The 23177-nt window shown below is 40.3% G+C and overlaps 1 protein-coding gene across 2 annotated transcripts; it reads right to left on the bottom strand.

Moving 5' to 3' along the window:
* Nucleotides 1–245: 245 nt before the first annotated feature.
* On the bottom strand, nt 246–15201 carry CCSAP (centriole, cilia and spindle associated protein). 2 transcript variants are annotated; one of them, XM_083350796.1, is made up of 4 exons: nt 14728–15201; nt 10593–10882; nt 3597–3766; nt 246–3352 (listed from the first exon to the last, which is right to left on the bottom strand). In XM_083350796.1, exons 1-4 carry the CDS (start codon nt 15101–15103, stop codon nt 3316–3318), a joined length of 873 nt encoding a protein of 290 aa, XP_083206922.1. In that variant the 5' UTR covers nt 15104–15201; the 3' UTR covers nt 246–3315. The 2 variants fall into 2 exon arrangements, with proteins under 2 accessions (XP_083206922.1, XP_083206921.1); XM_083350795.1 differs by adding an exon at nt 6503–6565 and having other exon boundaries at nt 248–3766.
* Nucleotides 15202–23177: the final 7976 nt, after the last annotated feature.

Here is a 23177-nt window from a genome sequence, read left to right as displayed (position 1 = left end):
GTAGAATAACTTTTCTAATTAAAGTGAAATGAGCCTACTAGTTAAGGGAGAAGTGGTGAAGAAAGAGAGGTGTCTAATCTCTAAAATTTCTGAAACCTTTCATTTTTTTCTCAAACATAGTTGACTTCTTATATATAATTTAAATACAGCCATGTGATTTGTCTGAATTTTTCAAATCATTTTTATTCTCATAATCATGTGAGTACAGTTACATTTAAAGACCACAAAAATATGAGAAACACATACCATTTAGAAACATTCTAACTCACATACTGCTCCAAGCTTAATTTTTTCAGGCTTTAAAGTGATTTCAGTGCTCAAAATAATTGAGAAAATATATATGGTACCTCTGATTTCTAACCTTTTTACCCCTTCATTCTTTTTTAAACTAATTGTATATATAGGAACAGTGACACTCAAATTTATGGCTTTCGGTGAAAATGCCTTCCCTTTGATCAGCAAGTCCTAGGGCTCATTAATCCGTCCCAGCTACAAACTGTAGTTTGACTTTGAGCTATGCTTCTTGAAGAACTATGTTATTATCCCGGTCCAGTTAACCCTAAGTCATAAACTGATAGAGCCCCATATAAGATTCCTCCCAAAGTTGATGGGAAAGAAATAATGCCAGTAGAATGTATGCTTTACTTCCATGAGCCAATACAGAAAATTTTATCTCTGGCATGGTCACTCTAGATGCACTTAAGAGAAAAAATGTACAGCTCATCTTTAATGCCATTCTGGAATAAAGATTTCAGTAGATGTCTATAGTTCACTTTAAATGCATTTACTGTTTAAGATTAGTGATTTCCATCTGAAACAGGCACCACTGCTAGGGGTGGCGAGAATGCACCTAGCAAGGATTTTGTAGCAGTTTTTAGGGAAATGGCTGTATTTCAAGCAGCAGGGATATTGTGATACATCCCATTATTTTTCTGCTGGTATTAAGGTTGACATGAGGAAACTTCTTGACACCTAAAATCTACTTAATTTACTGCTGTGTTTTAACCAACACTAGTGTTCATATTTATATATTATGGCTTACCAGAGCATAAGTGGTAAATATAGATTTCACATGAGAAGCTTGAGGGGAAAAAGCAACTTTAATTTATTAAAGACACTCACTTGTTACTATGGTAAAGAGAGAGAAAGAAAAAGGCATTCATTAGTGGTTATTTGCTCCAGTTAGGAAGACCGTTCTTCAAAAGTGAGTAAGAAATGCATTAAATAAAAGAATAATTGTTCAATTGAGATATGGAAAAATATTTGAACACAGGTACATACAGAGGCAAATATCTACAGTGCACATTATGTTAAAGTACACATCAGTTGGAATAGTTGATATACATAAAGTGTCATTTGCAAGTTCATGCATTTGCCAACTGAAAGCTGCACAGACCCACTGTTTGGAAGAACCACAATTGCATAAATCAGCATTTAGATAGAGACGCTTTATTTTATGACTGTGTTCCCATACTGAAACTTATTAAACAAAAATAATCATCTAATCAGCAGATTGAAACAGTGTTCAGCCAAGTGCTTGTTCTATTTCTCCAGATATTTTTTTCCCTTCTGTTCCAACTTCTCCCTAATCAGGAGTGTATAGTTACAGTACATGTTCTATTCTCAAAAAGCTGGTACTGAAGATGCCCTTTTGGGTGTGGGTTTTGTACTTTTTCAAGCCCTAGGATTTTCTTGACATTTTCTAGCCTTCCTCTGGTGCATACGATAGTCATTTTATGCTGAAGCCACGTATTGTTCAAATTCATTAATTAGATACACTGAAGATTGAAGAAACAAATTACCGTTCAAAAAAAAAGTTCAATTACATATATCTATAGATGGAAATAAAGCCACTACATGCAACTTTACAAGAGGTCAAATAACACTTGTAATACAGTAGTTGAATTGTTGGAGTGGAAATCAGTTTCACTTTCCACAACACTGGAAGCTCACTAGATAACTTTGGATGGGGGGTGGGGGTCTCAGGCCCTCATCCATAGGGTAATTTGCAGGAAAAATGGAAAGTCAATGCAATGAATGCAGGCTTTTTCTTGGCTCCTGGAAAGACAGGATCTAAATGTAATGAATATATCCTATTCTTCAGAATGAACAGTTTGTTCTGCACAAAAATGAGTTGAAAAATGAGTTAGTTAAGATCTTACTGTTGCTGATTAATGACAGGTTTTACAAAGATCTGTATTTGCTGTATCTTTAAATCCAATTTTTTTTCAAGATCTGAAAAAACAATTACTGAGACTGAAAAATCTTTTATTTCAAAGTTAAAAATCACAAGTAGTTTCATTCTGTGGTACAATCTTTCAAGTATGTTGCACTTTCATGATTGCCAATGGCTTCTTCCTGTATAGAAAAATCACTTTTAAAAAAAACCAGAAATATGTGATACATTGGAGTACAGCAAAATTTGCAATGTCACCTGAGTCTTGGCACAGAATATACCCCAGCTTAATTAAACAGGCAAATGAAACAAATCCAGAATTTTAACATTATACAGGTCACTGTGCAGAAGCCTTATCTAATAAAACTGTTCACTGAATGTATTTAAGACCACTCAAAATGAAATATTTTACTACAAAAAAAGTTTAAAACCATTTACTTTCTACAAACTACTCATTAGTCCATCACAAATTATTGATTGTCTTTATCTGTCATTTGGTACAATGGGTTCGTGATAGCAAATGTTCAAAACCACAGTCACATGATATTACTAATCTATTGCACCAAAATGTTCAATTTTGTATTGTCACAACATCTACAGCAGGAATGCAAATCTCAAAAGTCACTATACATTTATGAAAAGGAGAAATTTTCCTGTGTTCTAAAAGCGCACCTAACATTTCCAGGTATAGATTTTTCACAGATACTCTGCAAAAACTCATGTCTTTTAGTGCTCTTTGTGATTTTATTAAGCTGTATAAACGACAACCTCATTTTGGCAGCTCCAGAGAAGAAACCAATGATTTGTCTAAGGAATCCAATGGTCAGCTTCCACAAAACATTTTTTTACCTGCTAGTTTGTAAAGTGTGCAGTCCTTTTTATAAATTATTGCCAATCAGCTCATATCATAATTTAATGAGACCTTCATTTGTTCAGAAAGAATCTTTACAAATCAGTTGCTGTCAAGTTTTCATGATTATTTTTACAATAAATTGCACTGAAAGCTGGATGCTTTCAATGTAACTCTAGTGCAACCACTTTTCTATTGGCACAGGATTGGTATATTCAGTAACTATAGAGAAGAAAGCCATTTCAAGAAAATATTGAGTTGCTTTACTTAAAAAAATTATTACTCACTGTTAGTTTTTTAGATGAAGGTCAATTCTTGACATTTTCCTTTTAAAATAAATAAATAAATCTAGTAAGGGACCTATATTGGTAAACAGTTCTCATCAATATGGATCCTCTTCTGCTGCAAAGGCTAAGTAGTCAAAATATAAATAAATGTAACAAACTGCTGGAAAAAAAACCCGTCTGTAAAAGATAGAAAACCCTTGCATAATAGTCTGGAGTTTTCTACTGATGTCCTGGTCATTTTCAAAGCACTCTGATTTTTTTAAAAAAGTAGAAGTCCAATCACCGAGCTCGTGCTGAGTAACACCTCATGTATTCTGTCATCCATGGATTGTCTGGACCTGAAGGCTTGGTTCTCCATGTTCTTTCTACTTCTGCTGTGTGTATCCGTCTTTGTGGTACTTTCCTTTTTTCCACTTGTCTTCTGTTCTTTGCTCTTAATGCAGACTCGTGTATCTGCAGAGACAATTTAAAAGTTGGGGGGGGGGTTTGTAGAAAATACAACTTTGAAATCACTTGATGAAAGTCACCCTAAAACAGCCTTCTAAATACTAATTTGGAATTTCAATATATCTGTGTTTTTCAAACTTGACAACTTTAAGGTGTGTGGAGTTCAGCTCCCAGAATTCCCAAGCCAGCAATTTCACACATCTTAAAGTTTCCGTGTCTGAAAAATACTGCATTATATAGATTCCTTTTTATGAACATTTCACTCATAAGAAGTGGCTTAAATTCAATTGTTAGTCCTACCTCATATCATTTGCACAAAATACGGAAAGTACAATGTATTCTACTTTTGGATTTTGTGAATGATTATCCCTGGAGCTACCAACCAATAGATATTGTATGCTAGGATTTCTTTTCATATTTACTAGCACTGCCTGGTTGCTTTATTTTTTATTTGTTTTAAACATTTATATAGCCATCTATCTTTCAACCAACTCTGAATAGTTCCCAATCAAAATAACTGCAATATAATTAAGACTATCGGTATCATAATTAATAATTTTAGCTACTACATTATGAGAGGACCTAAAGGGAAAATTAAAAGAACTATTTATTCCAGAAGTCCAGAAATCATAGAAATAAACATGCTAAATAGATATGTTCCTAAGATAAAAATAAAATTAAAAACCAGAATATTAATAGATGAACTGTGCCTATAAATTAGCATTGGACGTACAGACATCTGGATAAAAACACATAAAATTTAAATGCATATGATATTATGAAATAATAGTACTATTCCATTAAAAAAATACTGTAGGCTAGGGTACTTGTTTTAGTGTCCTTTTCCTTAAGAAAAACAATGTTCCTTTACTTTTTTTAAAAAAAAAAGTCTAGGAGATAGATGCGGTTTAAAGTGCAATATCTTTGCTGCTAAATCCAATATTAACTCTCTGTTTTTTAAAACTCTGCAGAAAATAATGCTGTATTCCAAAGTACTCAAAACTTCATCTCATTACTTTGTGCATGTTTCATACACTAGATTCTACTTGTATTATACAGTAAATTTTACTGTACGTTTGCCCACTGGCGAAGAAATTATCAGTCTATAATTTTAATGGTAGTTTATTTTAACAGTGAGAGACAGAATAACAATAAAAATATCCAAAATAAACACATTTCAAAAAAGTTATAAATTGATTTGCATTTTAATGAGTGAAATAAGTATTTGATCCCCTATCAATCAGCAAGATTTCTGGCTCCCAGGTGTCTTTTATACAGGTAATGAGCTGAGATTAGGAGCACTCTATTAAAGGGAGTGCTCCTAATCTCAGCTTGTTACCTGTATAAAAGACACCTGTCCACAGAAGCTATCAATCAATCAGATCCCAAACTCTTCACCATGGCCAAGATCAAAGAGCTGTCCAAGGATGTCAGGGACAAGATTGTAGACCTACATAAGAGTGGAATGGGCTACAAGACTATTTCCAAGCAGCTTGGTGAGAAGGCGACAACAGTTGGTGCGATTATTCGCAAATGGAAAAAACACAAAATAACTCTCAATCTCCCCATCTGAAGTTTGCCAATGAACAGTTGAATGATTCAGAGGAGAACTGGGTGAAAGTGTTGTGGTCAGATAAGACCAAAATCAAACTCTTTGTCATAAACTCAACTCGCCGTCTTTGGAGGAGGAGGAGGAAGGTTGCCTATGACCCCAAGAACACCATCCCCACTGTCAAACATGGAGGTGGAAACATTATGCTTTGGGAGTGTTTTTCTGCTAAGGAGACAGGACAACTTCACCACATCAAAGCGACAATGGACTTAGTACTTGGTGGCAAAACCCTTGTTCACAATCACAGAGGTCAGACGTTTCTTGTAGTTGGCCACCATCAAATCTTGGGTGAGGACCTCCTTCCCTCAGCCAGGGCATTGAAAATGGGTCGTGGACTGATATTTCAGCAGGATGACGACCCAAAACACACGGCCAAGGCAACAAAGGAGTGGCTCAAGAAAACGCACATTAAAGTCCTGGAGTGGCCTAGCCAGTCTCCAGACCTTAATCCCATAGAAAATCTGTGGAAGGAGCTGAAGTCTCGAGCTGCCAAATGTCAGCTTCAAAACCTTTAATGACTTGGAGTGGATCTGCAAAGAGGAATGGGACAAAAACTCTCCTAAAGTGTGTGTAAATCTGGTGGCCAACTACAAGAAACATCTGACCTCTGTGATTGACAACAAGGGTTTTGCCACCAAGTACTAAGTCATGTTTTGCAAAGGGGTCAAATACTTATTTCACTCATTAAAATGCAAATCAATTTATAACTTTTTTGAAATGTGTGTTTCTGCATTTTTTTGGTTGTTATTCTGTCTCTCGCTGTTAAAATAACCTACCATTAAAATTATAGACTGATCATTTCCTTGTCAGTGGGCAAATGTATAAAATCAGCAGGGGATCAAATAATTTATTCCCTCATTGTAGTCCCAAAGGTGCTTTTTCAAAAGGCAACTGGACTGTCCAGTTGCCTTTTGAAAAAGCACCATTGGGACAACTATGACTTGGATGACTGAGAATCTCCATAAACATATAATTAGTATCTTAACACGGAAGATGCTGAAGTACTTTAAGAACACCAGGGCTAATTCTGGGTCTACGTAAAAGCAAAAGCAATATAATTTTCACAGTGATCAATACTTTAATATGGCCAAAACTGATTCCTAAATTCCCAATATATCTAAAACTAGTACCAAATTTGCTGGATTCCTTTTATCCATATGAACTGACTTTTCACCAGTGTGGATTTCAGTCACCTGTTGATAAACCAAGAGTTGCAACATTCATAACTAGAGAAAGTATGTATGTCATCTAGGTGTAAAAAAAAATCAGGGGGGGAGCAGTGATCAACTGGGATCCATGTTCACAAATTGTCTATACATTTTAATCCTTAAAGTTGCAGAATTCTGCAGCAGAACAGTTTGCTGTCTGAATCCACCCTGAAGTTCAGATTTTATTATCTGGGTACTTGGCTCTCACAGATTAGGAATTGAAGAAGGAGCTTTCCTGCCTTGTATTCAAGTTACAACTTCCTTGATAGATTATTTCCCTTGTATAGTATTTACTCTTATTTAAGATTGTGCCTGAATCAAAAACACATACAATGCTTGTTTGTTAAGCTTTTCACATAGTTATGAACATACGGCATGGACATTACTTAAATAAGATCAACTGATATTTTAAAGGTGGGCAAAAGATCTTAGTCATGGATAGCTCTGCTTTTATTCAGTCAGTAAAATATTTTAGGGAATATTGTGCATGCTTGGATAATCATATTTCAGCTTAATAAGTCAAAATACGATTTTTTTCACCCATGTATCTGTTTCTTGGTCTAAGCCAACTACAACCAAGCAGCTCTTTGTTAAGAGCACTTTTGGACCTATTGTTTTCCAAACCAGAAAGCTGTGGTTAATAGCTAAAGAACAAGATAATATAATCAACTTACTTCAATTTCATTTTACATTCCCCTTTGTTTCCAAGCTACCATATTTTCCGGCGTATAAGACGACTGGGCGTATAAGACGACCCCCCAACTTTTGAGATGATTTTCAAGATTTTTCGTCTTATACGCCTTATACGAAAATCAGCGAACCCGGGAAGGCATGCCCTCCCCTCTCACTGTGGAGGAAGCAGGGCAGGCTGGCGTCTGGCGGGAGCCGGCAGGGCAGTCCTGCGCACGCACACGCTCCCCAGCTGTTAAGGAGCACTCCTTAGCAGCTGGGGAGCACGCGCGTGCACAGGACTGCCCTGCCGGCTCCCGCCCGACGCTCTTCCCTCTTGAGGCAGCATCACTCCCCGGCTCCTAAGGAGTCCTCGGGGATGCTGCCTCAAGAGGGAATAGCGTCGGGTGGGAGCCGGCAGGACCCAACGCTCTTCCCTCTTGAGGCAGCATCCCCGAGGACTCCTTAGGATCCGGGGAGCGATGCTGCCTCAAGAGGGAAGAGCGTCGGGCGGGAGCTGGCAGGGCAGTCCTGCGCACACGCGCGCTCCCCAGCTGTTAAGGAGTACTTAGGCTGATCACTGCCAAAACATACTTCCCCACTTCACTGTTGAAAAATCAGCATGGTTAATAAGGCTAATATTTTTTTTAATCCCATTTATATCCCGCCCTTCTCCAAAGACTCAGGGCGGCTTACAATCTAAAGCACAATGTGCTTAGCAATAGCCTTCATTCTATGTATATGCCTGCTTATTAGGGCTTTCGCCCCCCCCCCCAAGCGGCACTATTACAAAGTCAGCTTATTGCCCCCAACAATCTGGGTCCTCATTTTACCTACCTCGGAAGGATGGAAGGCTGAGTCAACCTTGAACCTGGTGGGACTCGAACCTGCACTAATTGCAGGAAGCTGGTGTTACTTAAGGAGGCATTAGCCCACTGCTCCACCAAGGCTTTTAGTTGATTATGCTAGCATAGAGGTTTAATTGATATATAGTTGTTACATGTATTTTGTTTCTGTTTTCTTTTCTCCACAATGCTGTCAGAAGTACAGTAACAAACTTAACATTTCCACAGAGGAGCATTATTTTGCAAGAACTTACAGCTTCTCAACGGTACTCAAGTTCCTATCATGGAGGTGTCATCAGTACTTCAATGTTTTGTGCCATTCCTAAACTTGCGCTCATCCTGTCTCATCCTCATCCTGACTGCTGTTTTACATATATATCTTATGCTGATTTTGATAGGGGCTAAGTCATAATTCTAGCACCGAGAGTTCCTTCCACAGCAGAACTGAAATTGCAGCCAAAAAATAAAAACAAAACAAAAAAAGTTTGCATTAAACCAGAATCAACAAGAATTTAGACCTACTTTGTAACCACAGTGTTATGATTAAGCCAGGAATGTTAACAGCCCAAGGAAACAGTCACATCTACAGTGTGACACACACACACACCCACCACACACGCCCACCACACACACACACAGGGAAGACAATGCCTCCCTTATCAAGCACATTAACAGGCTTGCAGACACTGCTTGCAGGTTTCCCATGGGGCTTGCCAGCAGGGGAAGTGGAATTAGATAAGCTTGGATATGACCCAGAAAGGCTGTTATTTCCAAACTGACCTGGGGAAGCTCTTTTAAAAGGCATCATAATGTAAAAATAAATACAGATTTAGATGAAGAAAACCTTTTAGCTCCAAAAGCATCGGAGGTACACCGATCCTATCCCTTTGAAGGCAAGCAAGCCTGGCACAGGAAATTCTTGCCCCATAACCAAGGCAACAGTTTCTCCATCCTCTATACCCAATTCAATACATTGCTATGGGCCGGGGAAGCGAAGGACTTAATTTTAAGTTGTGGACACTTCAAAAATGGCAGCATTCTTAACAATAAAAAAAAAATCCAGGCAATCTGATGTTAAAAAAGAATTTCCGGGTCCCTTTTCTGAGCCTGGATATGGCAAGCCAACAGGACACACGGCGCGTTGCTGGTAGAAAGGTGGTGATCCATTTATTCCAAAAGCCAAGAGAAAGTAGGATACAGAGTGTTTGTTTTATAGGGGGACTGGCCTCTTTAAGGAAAAGGTGAAGGAGACAGGATCAGAAAAAGAAAAGGAGGCGAGGTTGTCCTGCAGGAATACAAACTCATTTGAGGGCTAATCCACAGGGAGCTCCGTTTCCATCTGTCCTGTTTGCCATCGTTCGCTCCCTAGAGACTAAAATGGACTGATCTGAAACTTGAGCTGGCCGCAAACAAGGAGTGTATATCGGAGTTGGTGACCCTCTGAGAGCTGTATGCAACGAAATTTCATTTTGATGTATGCCAATTGGTGTACATTCAAAGTGACAAAAAAGTTGTTGGTGGTGTGACCTTGGGGGGGGGGAGGGAGGTGCGTGCAGGTGCTGCTTCTAATGTGTGACTCTGTCAAAAGGTCAATTTTAATTGTCCTTCCTGGTGTCTGTTGGCTTGCCTTGTGTTGTGTAAACAGTGTCTGGATCGCCTGTTTGTGGGCGTGAGGAAGTGTGACTGAATACGTTCTTTGGTTAATTACTCTTGTCCAAGTACCATATTTGATTTTGGTCTTTGGTTTTGCTATTGTCGGTTGATAGCTTAGCAGAGTTGCCATCTAGCAATCTACTGGTACCACGTATTTCCCATAGTTTCACTTACAGTGGATCATAGATTTGTGTTCATGAATAAGGGATAGCAGAGACAGTGAAAAATAAATTTGGAACAAAGAATCTTCTAGGATTATTATTATTATTATTAAAATAAAATTATTTTCACCCTGGAATAATGGGCCAGCAGAAAGGCAACATAGGCCTTGTGGCTCTAGACAAGCGCATAGGCAGCAAACAAGCAACTGCATCTAGGTCAAAAGGGCAGGCAAAACCACATCCCAAAGAGTTTTCCATCTCCCAGTATGAATATATTTGAGAAAGGTGGCCTTGCCCTTATAAAGCAGGTGTACAAAAGTAGCTTCAGACACAGGGACTTCAATATGAGGGGCACAATCCAAAATCGAGAGCACAGCATCCTAGATATCTTATCCAATAAGTAACACAACAAATAAAATTTCAAAAAATAAAAGCCAAGTTTACTTCTGACTTCAGCATCCCATGACACAAAGGCAGGGAAGCAGCAAAAGGCTAGTTCATCTGGGACCGCAAATACTCTACCTAACACAGGGCTTGCGTAAGGCCAAATACCTAGACCAGTGTTTTTCAAACTTGACACTTTTAGGATGTGTGGACTTCAATTCCCAGAATACCATAGCCAGTGTCTTAAAGCTTTAGACTTAGGCAAAACACTTCCTAAAAAGACATACTTCTTTCGCTTACTTCATTTACTGAAGCAGATGCCCGGACGTTGTGTGTCTTCTGACTGCCTGTATCAGTCTGCTTTTCACCCCAGCCATATAAAGCAAATGGGTGTTTTATTCCCAATGTCGTTTCTGTCCTTTGCGGGCTTTTTGCTCGTCTTCGGTCACTTTGCCTGCCAGAGGCATTCTTCTGACTCAAAGGCTGCTTTTGAGGACAACTTGTTGAACTGCCGATTCCTTTTCCTGCAGTTTTCCTTTCATCTTTCTTGACAACAGCCTTCCCTTCGGATTGTTCCTGACCATCAATCTCTGGGGGGGGAAATGAGAAGTGAGTTTTTAGCCTGTTCAAATTGCACTCAAGAAATCCCATCTACTTTTGTAGCATAGCTCTTTTGATTGATTTGGAATCGAAGGAAACGGCTCCCTCTTTATAACCATTGCAGACTTAAAATACAAGGTGGACCATTTTAACTCTCTCTTTTGCCACATTTGGACCTTGGGAGAACTAGCTGTTTGTATCCTATTCATTCATTTAATTTCCCTTTCCCAAGGAGACAACAACTTGGTCATCCCTCCCATTTTCTTTAAGTCCCAACAACCCTGTGAGATAGGTTAGTCTGAGAGATATTACTGCCCCAAACCTCATGGGTTAATGGAGACGTGAACCAGAGCTAGATCTGATTCCAAATCAAACAGTAAGGCTGTAGCAGCAAAGAAAGGACATCCAGAAATGGCTATACAATATTCCAGTACTTTCCCCAAGCAGGCAGAAGATCAGGAGGGGTCACAGATTGTCCTGTGTGAGAAAAAAAAAGTGTCTTCCATCTTGACTGCTGTGTTACAATTCCTACAAAAAAGTCTGCAAATCCTACTTATTTTTGGCTGACATCTAAAAGCTTATGCAATTTTTAGAATGCATGCTACCATGGCAATGGCTTACATAAGCAGCAAGCTGTTTTTCAGTTCAAAAATCACCAATCTTATCTGAGAACCCACTGCACTTGTTGAGTATATGTTTTATAAATGTGATTCTTATTGTTGAAAGACTATGAGGAAGGATACTTTCTAAGCTAGTATCATATAACATCATCCTTAAATAATTAGCACAACTATATTGAAATTTGCCCACTGATTAAGTTATTCTGTCTACTATCATTTATAACCCTATATGTTGTGCAGATCTCATAAAAAGAGAACTGTACTTCAGATCATTAGCATTTTAGTGCCTATTTGTAAAATTGATTTCTATCTGCCAGCAAAAATTGTGTTAGTCTCTCCAATATATTTCCCAAATGAACTGAAGCTAAACTTTATGTGGACCTATTCCAATAGCTAATATACTGTAAGTCCAAGTGACCCCAAAAATATACCAAATCAATGGGGTGGGTTTATAAGGCCAATGAAAGATATGTTTGAGAACATTGTGAACAATATTAAAGTAGCAGGAAGGCACATTGAATTATTTTAGGGAAAAGAGCTAAGCATGCATGACACAAAATTGGGATTTCTTAGGGTTTCTTTCCCCTAGGTTTTGAGAGGTTGGTTGAGGGATGTTTATGTATTCAATTATGTTAAACAAATTTAACGGCTACATACAGTTCACTATGCTTCCCATCTAGGAAGTAGGAAGTTGTGCTGCCAATTTTGCAAACCAAGAAAATGGTTTCAAAAGCAATGAATTCCCTAGTCAAAGGCAGGCTGGCATAGTCTGGCATTCTGAGATGCATGAGGTACATAAATTAATGAATACTCAGCTTTTCTGATGACTTCCTTGAAGTTGTCTATTTCTGTATATGAAGTAGATCCTTGGACAGTCATTTGGCCAAGTTTGAAAATAAGATACTTTATTACTGTTACTATTTATTACTATTATTTTCATGATACTAGTATGCTGTATCAGTTTCATATAGCTGTTAGATGTTCTGATGAAGCATCTTAGGTTAAAATATATTTCAAATTAAGTGCAGGTGATTATTTATGAAATACGTATGTGGTTTCACATTCTGAGGTATAATTCCAACTATGGGTGTATTAAATGCATTTGTTGCAAGCTGCCCTGAGAAGATTTGTCCTGAAATGGCATTGTCAAACATATAAATGACAGTTCCATCTTCTTTTAAGATTGTCAAACTCTGGAAACTGGAAGTGAAGCAAGCTAAGAGTTAGGCACAAGTAAGCCGATTGATTCTAGCACCGATTGCTCTCAAAACCTAATCTGCACTCAGCTTGGATTCAGAGCAGTCAGTCAGTTGTGTTAGTAGGGTTAGTTTTGTGGCTTAGAGAAAGCAAGGGGGCTTACCTTTTATTTTCCTTTAAAGGAAGCTTGTTTTACCACTCATATAAGGCCATTTGACAGTGTTTAATCTACAAAGCACAGAGTAGTTATGCTGAAGAAAGATCTTTTAAGTTCAGGGAGATGCTGAAATACATAGCAACAAATACAAGGACAGAACTGTGTACCCACATATTCTCCTTCCACCCAGAGAGAGAGAGAAATGGATCCTAATTAGGGTTGAAGCTCAAAAAATGAAAGGAGGGGGAAGGAAATAAAGTTTAGCAGTTCATCCTTTGGGTGGTCAGATCTTTAAACTAGCCGGCCTCCACCTTGCAATAAGATCATCCAAGCCATATGGATTAACCCAGGGGTCTTCAAACCTGGCCCTTTTATGACTTGTGGACTTCAACTCCCATAATTCCTCCGCCAGGCACACAGGCTGAGGAATTCTGGGAGTTGAAGTCCACAAATCATAAAAGGCCCAAATTTGAAGACCCCTGGATTAACTTTTCCCACACAGCCTGGCAGGCAGGCAAGCAAGCAAAACCTTCTCTTTCTGCTCCTCCCACCAGTCGGGTTTCTGCAGGTGGGACGATGAAGCAACGTCCTGTGAAAAGAAAGGCAGATCCGCCTTCGCCTGTTCCCTTGACAGATGGGTTCATTAGGGAGACCGGGCCATAATCCGTGCTCAGCGACAACGTCCAGCTCGCCAGGAGCGCCCGCTGGGTCCTTACGCCTACCGGTTTCCTATCCACAGCCGTGCGCCAAAAGGGTTAAAGCGGTAAATCGAGGCCAAACCTCCGCGCTCCTCGCAATTCGGTTGATTTAAAAAACCCAGCTCCCCGCTTCAGAAACAGACGTTCAGCTCCGCTGCACGAAGGAGACCCCCCCCCTAAAAGGGAGTCCTCGGGCCATCTGGCTCCCAGCCCACCCAGCCACCTTCCCTTCCTCCCGTTCACAGCCAAACCGATTGCCGCCGCCTGTCTTCCCGAAGCAAACGGCCTAGCAGCGATCCGCTCAAGGTCATTGCATAGTCCAGGGGTCGGCAACCTCGGCTCTTTGATGACTCGTGGACTTCAACTCCCAGAATTCCTGAGCCAGCTATGCTGGCTCAGGAATTCTGGGAGTTGAAGTCCACGAGTCATCAAAGAGCCGAGGTTGCCGACCCCTAGCATAGTCCTAAGGATGGCGCTTTCTCTCCCATCCCCACCCGTTACATCTGAGGAAGCGGAGCTGCTCTGGTACCCGGTCTATGCATACACAAGCTGCTGCTCCTCAGGGAAGCAGGGGTAGCGGCCACGAATCGGATACTACTCTTCAGGGGCGCAGATGGCGGCAATCAGAGCTACCACATATCCGGACAAATGGGGGCTTTTTCGTATCTCTTTGCCTATCGCACTTGTTTTCTATGTCAGCTGGCGCCCAGGTTTGTCTGCAGCTCGCTTTCCACCTGCCGCCGCGCTCGGATCCACCGCGTTGGTTGCCCTAGGCCAGGGGTAGGCAACCTCGGCTCTTTTATGACTCATGGACTTCAACTCCCAGAATTCCTCAGTCAGCTATGCTGACTGAGGAATTCTGGGAGTTGAAGTCCATGAGTCATAAAAGAGCCGAGGTTGCCTACCCCTGGCCCTAGGCAAGTGCCGAGTTCCTCCAGGGACACCGATCGATTCTGCCGCGGATCGCGGCTTTGTTTTGTTGTTGTTGTTCTGAAGGCCTGGCAGAGAGCCCTGAGCTGCGGAGCCCAAGGCTCAGAGCCCCACCGCCTCGACTGTATTAACGCCACTGAGTCACTCCAAGAGACTGTTACTCTACCACCACCACCACAACAACAACAACATCCCGGCCCCGTCCTTCATTCCCCAGGCATTGGAGCACATACCGGCTCCGCCGGGGGGCTCCGCCGGCGCCCGACGGGAAGCCTCCTCCTCTCCAGGCGCGTCGATCCTGCCGAGACCCAGATCTCCTCCGGGGACTTCGGTTCCTCCTGCAGGACGCGCCGCTTCCTCCTCTGGCAGGCGGACAACCGGAGGGCTGGAAGTGCCCTGGGACGATGGGGAACTGCCGCTGTCGCCGCTGCCGTTCAGGCTGCCGTCCCGTTCCCAATCGTCCCAAAACCAAGGCCGATGCGCCTGTTCTAAGAGGCGTCGACTCAGGCGGTAGCGCAGTAACTCCTGGTAGCAGGGGCCGCACGCCTCCCATTTCGGTTCTTTAAAGCACTTCATGTACTCGCTTTTCGCGCACCGCGACGGCCCCATCGCCAACCGCCTTTCCGATCCAAGCCGCTCCGCGGGGTCGCCCTCCAGTCGAGGGATTGATCACCGGCGGGAGGAGGGAAAAAAAACAAACCACTCTTTATTTCACGCTCTTCACCCCACCCTCCCGCTGGAACGTTTAAACACAAACAGCAACGTCCTGTATCCGCCTCCGCTCCCTTCGGCCAATCGACGTACGAGTTGGAGGTTCTCTGCTACGTCACAATCAGCCTTTGGAGGCTCTTCGAAAACCTCCAAGGTGGTGTAAGCGCGCTGCTTCTCGGGCAGTTTGATGGAGCGGGGTGGGGTTGGGGGGTGAAGGCAGAGACGGTCTAATTTCCGGAAACAGAACATCCTCTCTTCGTAAATCCCCAGATCTGAGCCGCTTAACCCAGTGCAGCTGCTACTATAAAAAGCCTTTCTGGTATCTATCGCACGTGATCCGTTCGTTCCGCCGGGACCTGAAGACCTGGCTCTTCCAGCTCTCTGGCCCAGGCTTGAGAATTTTTTCATTTTTAATTTTAACTGGGTTTTTATTTTATTTTTTCTCAGGGTTTTATTTAATCTTTTTTCATTTGTTTTAATGTTTGTATTGATTTTCTTTTAAATACCCTGTAAACCGCCCTGAGTCCTTCGTGGGGAAAGGGCGGTATATAAATCTAAATGAATGAATGAATGAATGAATGAATAAAGAAAGAAAGAAAGAAAGAAAGAAAGAAAGAAAGAAAGAAAGAAAGAAAGAAAGAAAGAAAGAAAAAGAAAGAAAGAAAGCAGTTTAGTTGTTAGGGCCATTTTCACACTAGGTACAGTAGTGGCTTAAAGCGTCACCGTCGTAGTGTTAGCTCCAAAATATTGTAGTGGTCTAAGGTGTTTGATCGCATCCTAGTATTATAGCGGGTTTGTGCTTAATTCTGAAGGTTTTAATCTGAGATGCTAATATATCTGCCTCTAATAGAGTATTTCCCTCCCTCCCGCACTGTAAACAGGCACCCGCTGAGCAGAAACGGTAACAAATCAGGGTGTCACAATAAGCAAGAGTAGGGCTGCTGTTTACCTGGGCACCATTTCACCTTTATACCAGGTTTAGTTTGTGCAAATACATTTTCTGTTCATAATGTACCCTAAAGTCATCATTCTTTTAAATGCCTCTTCCTCATTATTGTTATTTTGCAAAACGGGTGGGGGGGATATCAGGAGATTTTAAGTTAGGCCAGAAAATGAACAATCAGCTGGAAAGATAACTAAATCTCATTAAGGAAGGCTTTTGATACTGGCAAAGCATTTTTAGAGATTTGGAAATACAAAAGCTTCTGGGTGATTTCCCATTTCTAATAGAAGGAAGCGGACACCAAGAATTGGGAGAAGTGAAATCCTTTAACCCAGAATGAAAATCCTTAGTTGAAAGCCCTTCCTGAAAAAGGAGGGTTTAACCCAAAGAACTTTGCTGGAAAGACATTCTTCATAAAATTGGAATTATCCAACCTTGGCTAATCTTGAGAAAGTTAAGCAATGTGAGCCCTGTTTGGTACTTTGCACTAGACTAGGCTAAACTGGGAAGTCAGAAAATGTCCTGGAGGTGAGGAGCAACAAATCCATTTCCATAATGCTTCTGAGGAAATTGCAAAACTGCCGTCACCAGGCATCTTACTTAGAGCATCCCTTGTTTGTTTATTTTTAGCTGGCAACTTTTGCTTTGCAACAGAAGCATAATATATATATATACTGCTCAAAAAAATAAAGGGAACAGAAAATAAGACATCCTACTATTAAATACAGTACATTGTGTTGTTTAAGTGTTCCCTTTATTTTTTTGAGCAGTATATATATATATATATATATCTGCTTTAGTGACCTTACATTTGAGATACCTCCATACATACCTCCATCCATTTAGGATGTCTTCTTAACTTATTCATGCAATGCTATGTCCTGTTATGTTTTCTTTGTCATCTTATTTCCTATGGATCTTCTTTTTCTGAGGATGCTGGATAGACATTCCAACTGAGTTCAGCACAAAAGTATAACAAAACTGCCAGGTATCTAGCATTATTATGTTGTCTTTGAGGACCATGATTGGGTACTCAGTCCAATGAATATTGAATTTATAGAGTTGCTTTGATGTAGTGGTTAAGCGGTATCAGGCTACAACCCAGCAGACTATGAGCTTTAGTCCTTCCATGGACACAAACACAGCTGTGTGACCTCGGGTAAGTCACACTTTCTTTCAGCCTTAGGAAGGAGGCAATGGTAAACCACTTCTGAAAAATCTTACCAAAAAAACTTGAGTGTCTTATCCAGGAAGTCTCCAAGAATGAGACACAGTTAAACAGAAGAAAAAAAATCGCATTTTAATTATACTATTAATTTTTGCAAAAAAAAGGCAAAGGAGTCCCTGCAGATTTTACTATGCTAGTCGTTGCCAACTATAGGGGGTGGTTCTCATCTCCGTTTCAAAGCCACTGAGCTAGTGCTGTCTGAAGACATTTCCACGTCATGTGGCCAGCATGACATCATGGAGTACTGATTTACCTTCTCACTGAAGTGGTACCTATTTATCTACTTGCATTTGTATGCTTTCAAACTGCTAGTTTAGCAGGAGCTGGGAGAAGGATTGGAGCTCACCCTGTCGTGTGGTGCTCAGATTTTGAACCTGGGCTGCTGGCTTTCCAGCCAATAAGCCCAGCGTCTTAACTGCTGAGTCACCACACCTGCCTCTAATTTTTGGAAGCCCATTAAACATGTTCAGTGATCACAAAATAACACCAATTGAACTTGCTGGGTTATATCTAAATAGCGTGCCCAAACTTTCCCCTTCGGCAGTGTTTCCCAACACAGGGGTGTCAAACTCGCAACATCACGTGACATGTCGCGATGTATCGTGACTTTTTCCCCATTGCCGGCAATGGGGTGGGTGCGGTTTTGCCATGACGCATCCGGCCCGTGGGCCGACAGTTTAACACCCCTGCTTTAAGATGTATGGACTTAAAATGTATAGCATGCTAGCTGGAGAATTCAAGGAGTTACTCCATCCATCTTTAAATTGCTGAAGTTGAGAGACACTGCCCTAAAGGATCCTTAACTCTGTGGAGATAATTTGAAAAGTGTGGAAGAGAGGGAGGGGAAATTCAGACCACACAATATTGGATATAGCCCATTTTACTTTAAGATGAGTTGTATTCTTTTTATTTCAGTCTTTGGAATTAACACATTCAGTAAGCAAACCCTGACAGATTTTTGTTATAGCATAAAATTATTAATGCATAGACAATAAACAAATTACAATTTATACTGACATTTCATTTTTTATGGGGTTAACTTTTTTCATCAAGTGTTCACCTGCAGGAGATTATGACGATTTTCTTCAATGCAGTTATAATTTGTTACTTTCTATAGAAAAAAAGATCCTGGGACTTATTCAAAAACAACATATTTTCATCTCACCTAAGTTTTTTTTTCAAGTAGACAACAATATCCAAAGATTCGTCTAACTCACAGGTCTGCAACCCGTGGCTCTGGAGCCGCATGCAGCTCTTTCAGCCGTCTCCTGCGGCTCCCAGTCCTCTGCCATGTGCAGTCCAAAAAAAAAAGTGGGACTAAAAAAATTCAACCAATCAATTCAAATATGCAGGGTAGGTGCATATCTCGCCTTGGGTCCACTCTTCAGTCAAACCCTGTTCTGTGCATGCACGCATGTACGCGCATGTGCACACATTTTTTTGCGGCTCCCAGTTTTTCCTTTTGTGAGGGAACCGGTTCCGAGTGGCTCTTTCACTGTTTCAGGTTGCTGACCCCTGGTCTAACTGGTATTTAACGACTTTTCTGTAGTAAGAAAAAGGATCTAGGCTTCAAGTGTAATTTTATTTAGATTTAGAATCTTTGTAAGAGTCTCTGGATGAAGCAGCACAATTGTGCAATTCCAGACTGATCCATAAACTTTTGAAATCTCCTAGAATTGAATCAGATGGACTCAAGGTTGGCTACATGCCAAGATCATTCCTAAATTTGCCCACTGGAGGTCCTCTTGAGACTTCAGTTTTAATTTTCTTCCCCAAAGGATTTTTGCCTTAAAGACAGTAATGCTTCATCAACAGCAGTCAACAGCATATGAAGAACATGCAATGACATGTATCTTTTCTTCTGCTGGTTTATAAAATGACGAATTTAGCCTGAATCAGCTGTTCTTTATTTATTATAAAGCTTTAAGGCAATTTACCAGCTTTGGCCCGGTAAATGACAGCACTAGTGTTTATTTCTGTTATCATTACTTTTAAGATTTTCAAATTGCTTTATGTGAATTTTTATATTCATGTAGAACTCGGCCCTCAGAAAGTTTTCTGGTTGAGGATGGGCAGATCATCTCTCTGCCTCAAGTAATGATCAAGATTACTAGATATGGGCTGCAGAGATCCAGGTGACCAATAGATGGTGGAAAAGAGATAGAGAAATTCTGAATATTTTGCAGTCACCCAATTGTTATCTGATAATGCTTGAGCGCTCAGAAAGATCTTATGGCACCAATATCGACCTGTTTATTTGTTAGATTAGTAGTCATATTTAGTGTTTTGGGTGCCACAATATCTTTCTTGTCTTCGCTTGTATCATATTAATATCTGTGGAAATACTGCAACCTCAGTTACATCTAAGCTGTCAAAAGGATTAAAAAGATTTTTATGAAAAAAGAAAATTTTTACTTGATAATTATAAGGAAGATTTAAGTATGTTTAACACAACATACATTTTACAAAACCCAAATAGCTTAATAAAACTGGCAGATGTTTAACTATTTGATCCTATATATCGAGACATCTGTCTTTTTAAACTCAGTAAAACAGATAGTCAGACAGACAGAATCTGTATAGAATTTTACTTTAGATTGCTACTTCATTTATGCTTATTTTATGTACATCCATTTAAATTCTTCTGAAAAGATACGCATAACACTGGACAATTATCTGCAATAGTTTCATTAATTTCACAAATTAATAAGACAAATAGTTGATAGATTTTCCTTGGAATCACACATTTCCTGATCATGTGCAACCACAGCTACATGCTAACTTTGGTCATGCTAGCGGGATATTTTATTTGATATTTTCAGAAGGCGTCAGGTTTGGACAATCTATGCTAAATAAATGCCTGGAAAATTACAGTGCAAACTAGTGTTGTAAACCAAATACAAAAAGGGGAAAGTAAGGGAATCATAAGAGCACCAAGAAAGAAAAGTTTCTTTCCATTCCTTATTATGATAGCCAGTGAGACAGTATGAAAGCCAAACTTAACACCTCTTAAAACAAAATCACATGGTAAGAGAAAAGCATAGAGATCGTTTTTCTCCAAGTCGTAAATTTCTAGGAAGGCTTACTGTCACCATGGAAAGATTATATTTCTGCCCATGATAATTTACTGTTGTGATCCAGTTGCAATGCAGTGTGATAAAGAGATGACAACAGCTGGACACTGTGTACACTAGTGAGGGAGGGGGAGTACAAAATTCTGTGTCCATGCGGTTTCGCAAGCTGTAGGTTGCCTCTGTGTCAACATCGGAAAGGAATTTGTGCATGGCCTAAAATAGGGGAGAGGGGCTGCTGAATAGCTATCTTGAAGTAAGTTCAAATGAGAGATGAAAGTGCTCAGGTTCCACTAAGATCAGGGTGATTTGAGAGTCTTCAGTACACTCCAGACTATATCCAGTATGGTGTTATGGTATTAGAAAAAGTAGATAAAACATCATGAAGACTTGTGAGCCATTGACTAGATGCAGACGGTAGTGTTGTTTTTTTAGAAGTGATGTGAAAGAGTCACAATAAGGATCTTCTATGAATATTTGCAGTGGGAAGCATAATGAAGAGCAGGTCTAGGATCCCTGGTTTCTCACCATGGATTTCTAGTCTCCATATGTACAAATAGTGGGTTTGATCAGATTAGGTCATATTTTCAAATAAAACTTGCTGTATGTAAATCAGTAGATAGTCTTCTAGAGTTCTACATCTGCACCCAATTTGCTTCCAACCACATGCAAATGGATGAATTTTCCCAGTGAGGAAAAGCATGTGTAAAGTTTCTCTACAGTAGGAGCGTGGTGGTGATAAGGAGTTCTGATTTTCATTGAGAAAATAATACAAGGAGACCAGAAAAACCCTTCCTACTTTAGTTTCATGATTACAATTGAAGATGCTCCCAGTATTTACTACCACTTCAGAAAAAGCTACATACTTGAGATTAAGATAACTTTCAGTGTCATTTTTTTCCATATACACAATGGCACACATTAAAATGAAACTCTGATGCACTGCTCTCGGAAGAAGGAACAGCACTAATCAAAAAACTTCCTCTTTTATACTACCAAATTTTTCCCTGAGACAATGAGAAGTAGTACAGGTAGTCTGCAACTTACAACAGTTTGCTTAGTGATTATTCAGAGTTACAACGCCACTGAAAAACGTGAACTATGACCATTTTTCACACTTATGACTATTGCAGCATTCCCATTTTCATTTGGATGCTTGACACCTGACTCACATTTGTGACGCTTGTAGCGTCCCAGGGTCATGTGATCCCCTTTTGCAACCTTCTGACAAGCAAAAGTCAAAGGGGGAAGCCAGATTCATGTAACAACCGTGTCACTAATTTAACACCTGCAGTGATTCACTTAATAAATGTGGCAAGAAAAGTCATACAATAGGGCAAAACTCATTTAACAAATGTATCACTTAGAAACGTAAATTTTGGGCTCCATTGTGGTCGTAAGTTGAGGACTATCTCTATGATGCGGCCATGAATTCCCAGACATAGATTTTTGTGCCTTCACAATCAAAGCTGCTTGTAGCCTTCCGCATTATGTCTCTTGACATAGCTGTGTAAGTGTGAGAAGAGCATGTGTACAAGACAGCAGCGATGATTCCATCATATTCGACTCTTAAAAAGTGTTTGTCTCAGTCTTCACGGAGTGCAGTTTACATCAACCAACACTGTTTCTAATTCTGTCACTGGAGAAGCATCTGCCCTTTCCCTTGAGTGGAGTGCCAGCAATCCATTTTAACTCCAGCTTGCCACCTTTCTCCTGCTTTGGCAGCATGATTTGCAGCAAATAAGTAGGTAAAATGTTTCCTAAGATGGTGATGTGCTAATGGGAATTAACCTCTTCTATAAAGATCCAGGAATGAGGCAAGAAAGATTTGGCAGTCCTACTTTCATTCCCAAATGCTGAGTTTTTACTGAAAGGCTGGAGAGATCATTCTAAAATAGTTCCTGCCAATGAAAAGAAGATTAAGGGGGAAAATGCACAAGGAATTTTCTAGGAAACAATCTAGAACTAAGGAGAAATGTCCTAACAGATTAACCAGTCGAACGGATTACTTTTAGAAGTTGTGGTGGTCCAATACTGGAAGCTTTTAAGAAGAGACTGGACAGCCACTTGTCTGGAATACTATAGGTCTCCTGTTTGTGCAGGGGATTGGACTAGAAGACCTCCAAGGTCCCTTTCAACTCTGTTATTCTGTGAATCATCACTTTAATTCAAAGCCATCCCTAAAGAAACTCTGGCAGATCTTCTATATTAGCTAATCATTCCGGAGTGGGTATGGCGGGGGGGGGGGGGGGGAGAGAAAATTTCAATCTAGCTGTCTCATATACTGAACAAATGGTTCCTTTAATGAATCATCCTCCAGTAGTTTTCAAATGTTATGTTTGGCAAATGAAAGAATGCTACCTATATTCTTCAACACATAAAAACATTGCAGTGTCCACTAGCTATCTGCACATGCAATACAACCCACAATCTGTCACCCAGGTGTAAAACTGAGTCTATGCTTCAGATTCTTTTGATGTAACTGAGCATATTGTTTGGCTCACTGTTGGCAGACAGAAATGTGCCATTAGCTAAACTCAGCCTGGTGAATTCTAAGAACAGCTATGCACCCCTGCTTTCTCTTTGGTTCTGTTGAAGGCCGTGAGGTACTGGGCTGCAGAATTATGTTCAAACTCTTGAGCTTCTCTCTAATCTTCTATATGTGGACAAACTGGATGATACTGTTTTACACTTTATTTTCAATGTGTTGTCCATAATAACTGCTGATAG

Source organism: Vipera ursinii (assembly GCF_947247035.1).
Source record: "Vipera ursinii genome assembly, chromosome: 1".
In the NCBI taxonomy this organism is placed as follows: Eukaryota; Metazoa; Chordata; class Lepidosauria; order Squamata; family Viperidae; genus Vipera; species Vipera ursinii.
Note: the sequence above shows the minus strand (reverse complement) of the source record. Positions and strands in the feature narration are given on the sequence as shown.

Coding starts and splice junctions, on each gene's coding strand:
- CCSAP (XM_083350795.1), bottom strand. CDS start 15,103: ATGGGGCCGTCGCGGTGCGCGAAAAGCGAGTACATGAAGTGCTTTAAA. Junction 10,883..14,727: donor GGAGCCCCCCGGCGGAGCCG/GTATGTGCTCCA, acceptor TTCCCCCCCCAG/AGATTGATGGTCAGGAACAA. Junction 6,566..10,592: donor CATCTGCTTCAGTAAATGAA/GTAAGCGAAAGA, acceptor GTTTATCAACAG/GTGACTGAAATCCACACTGG.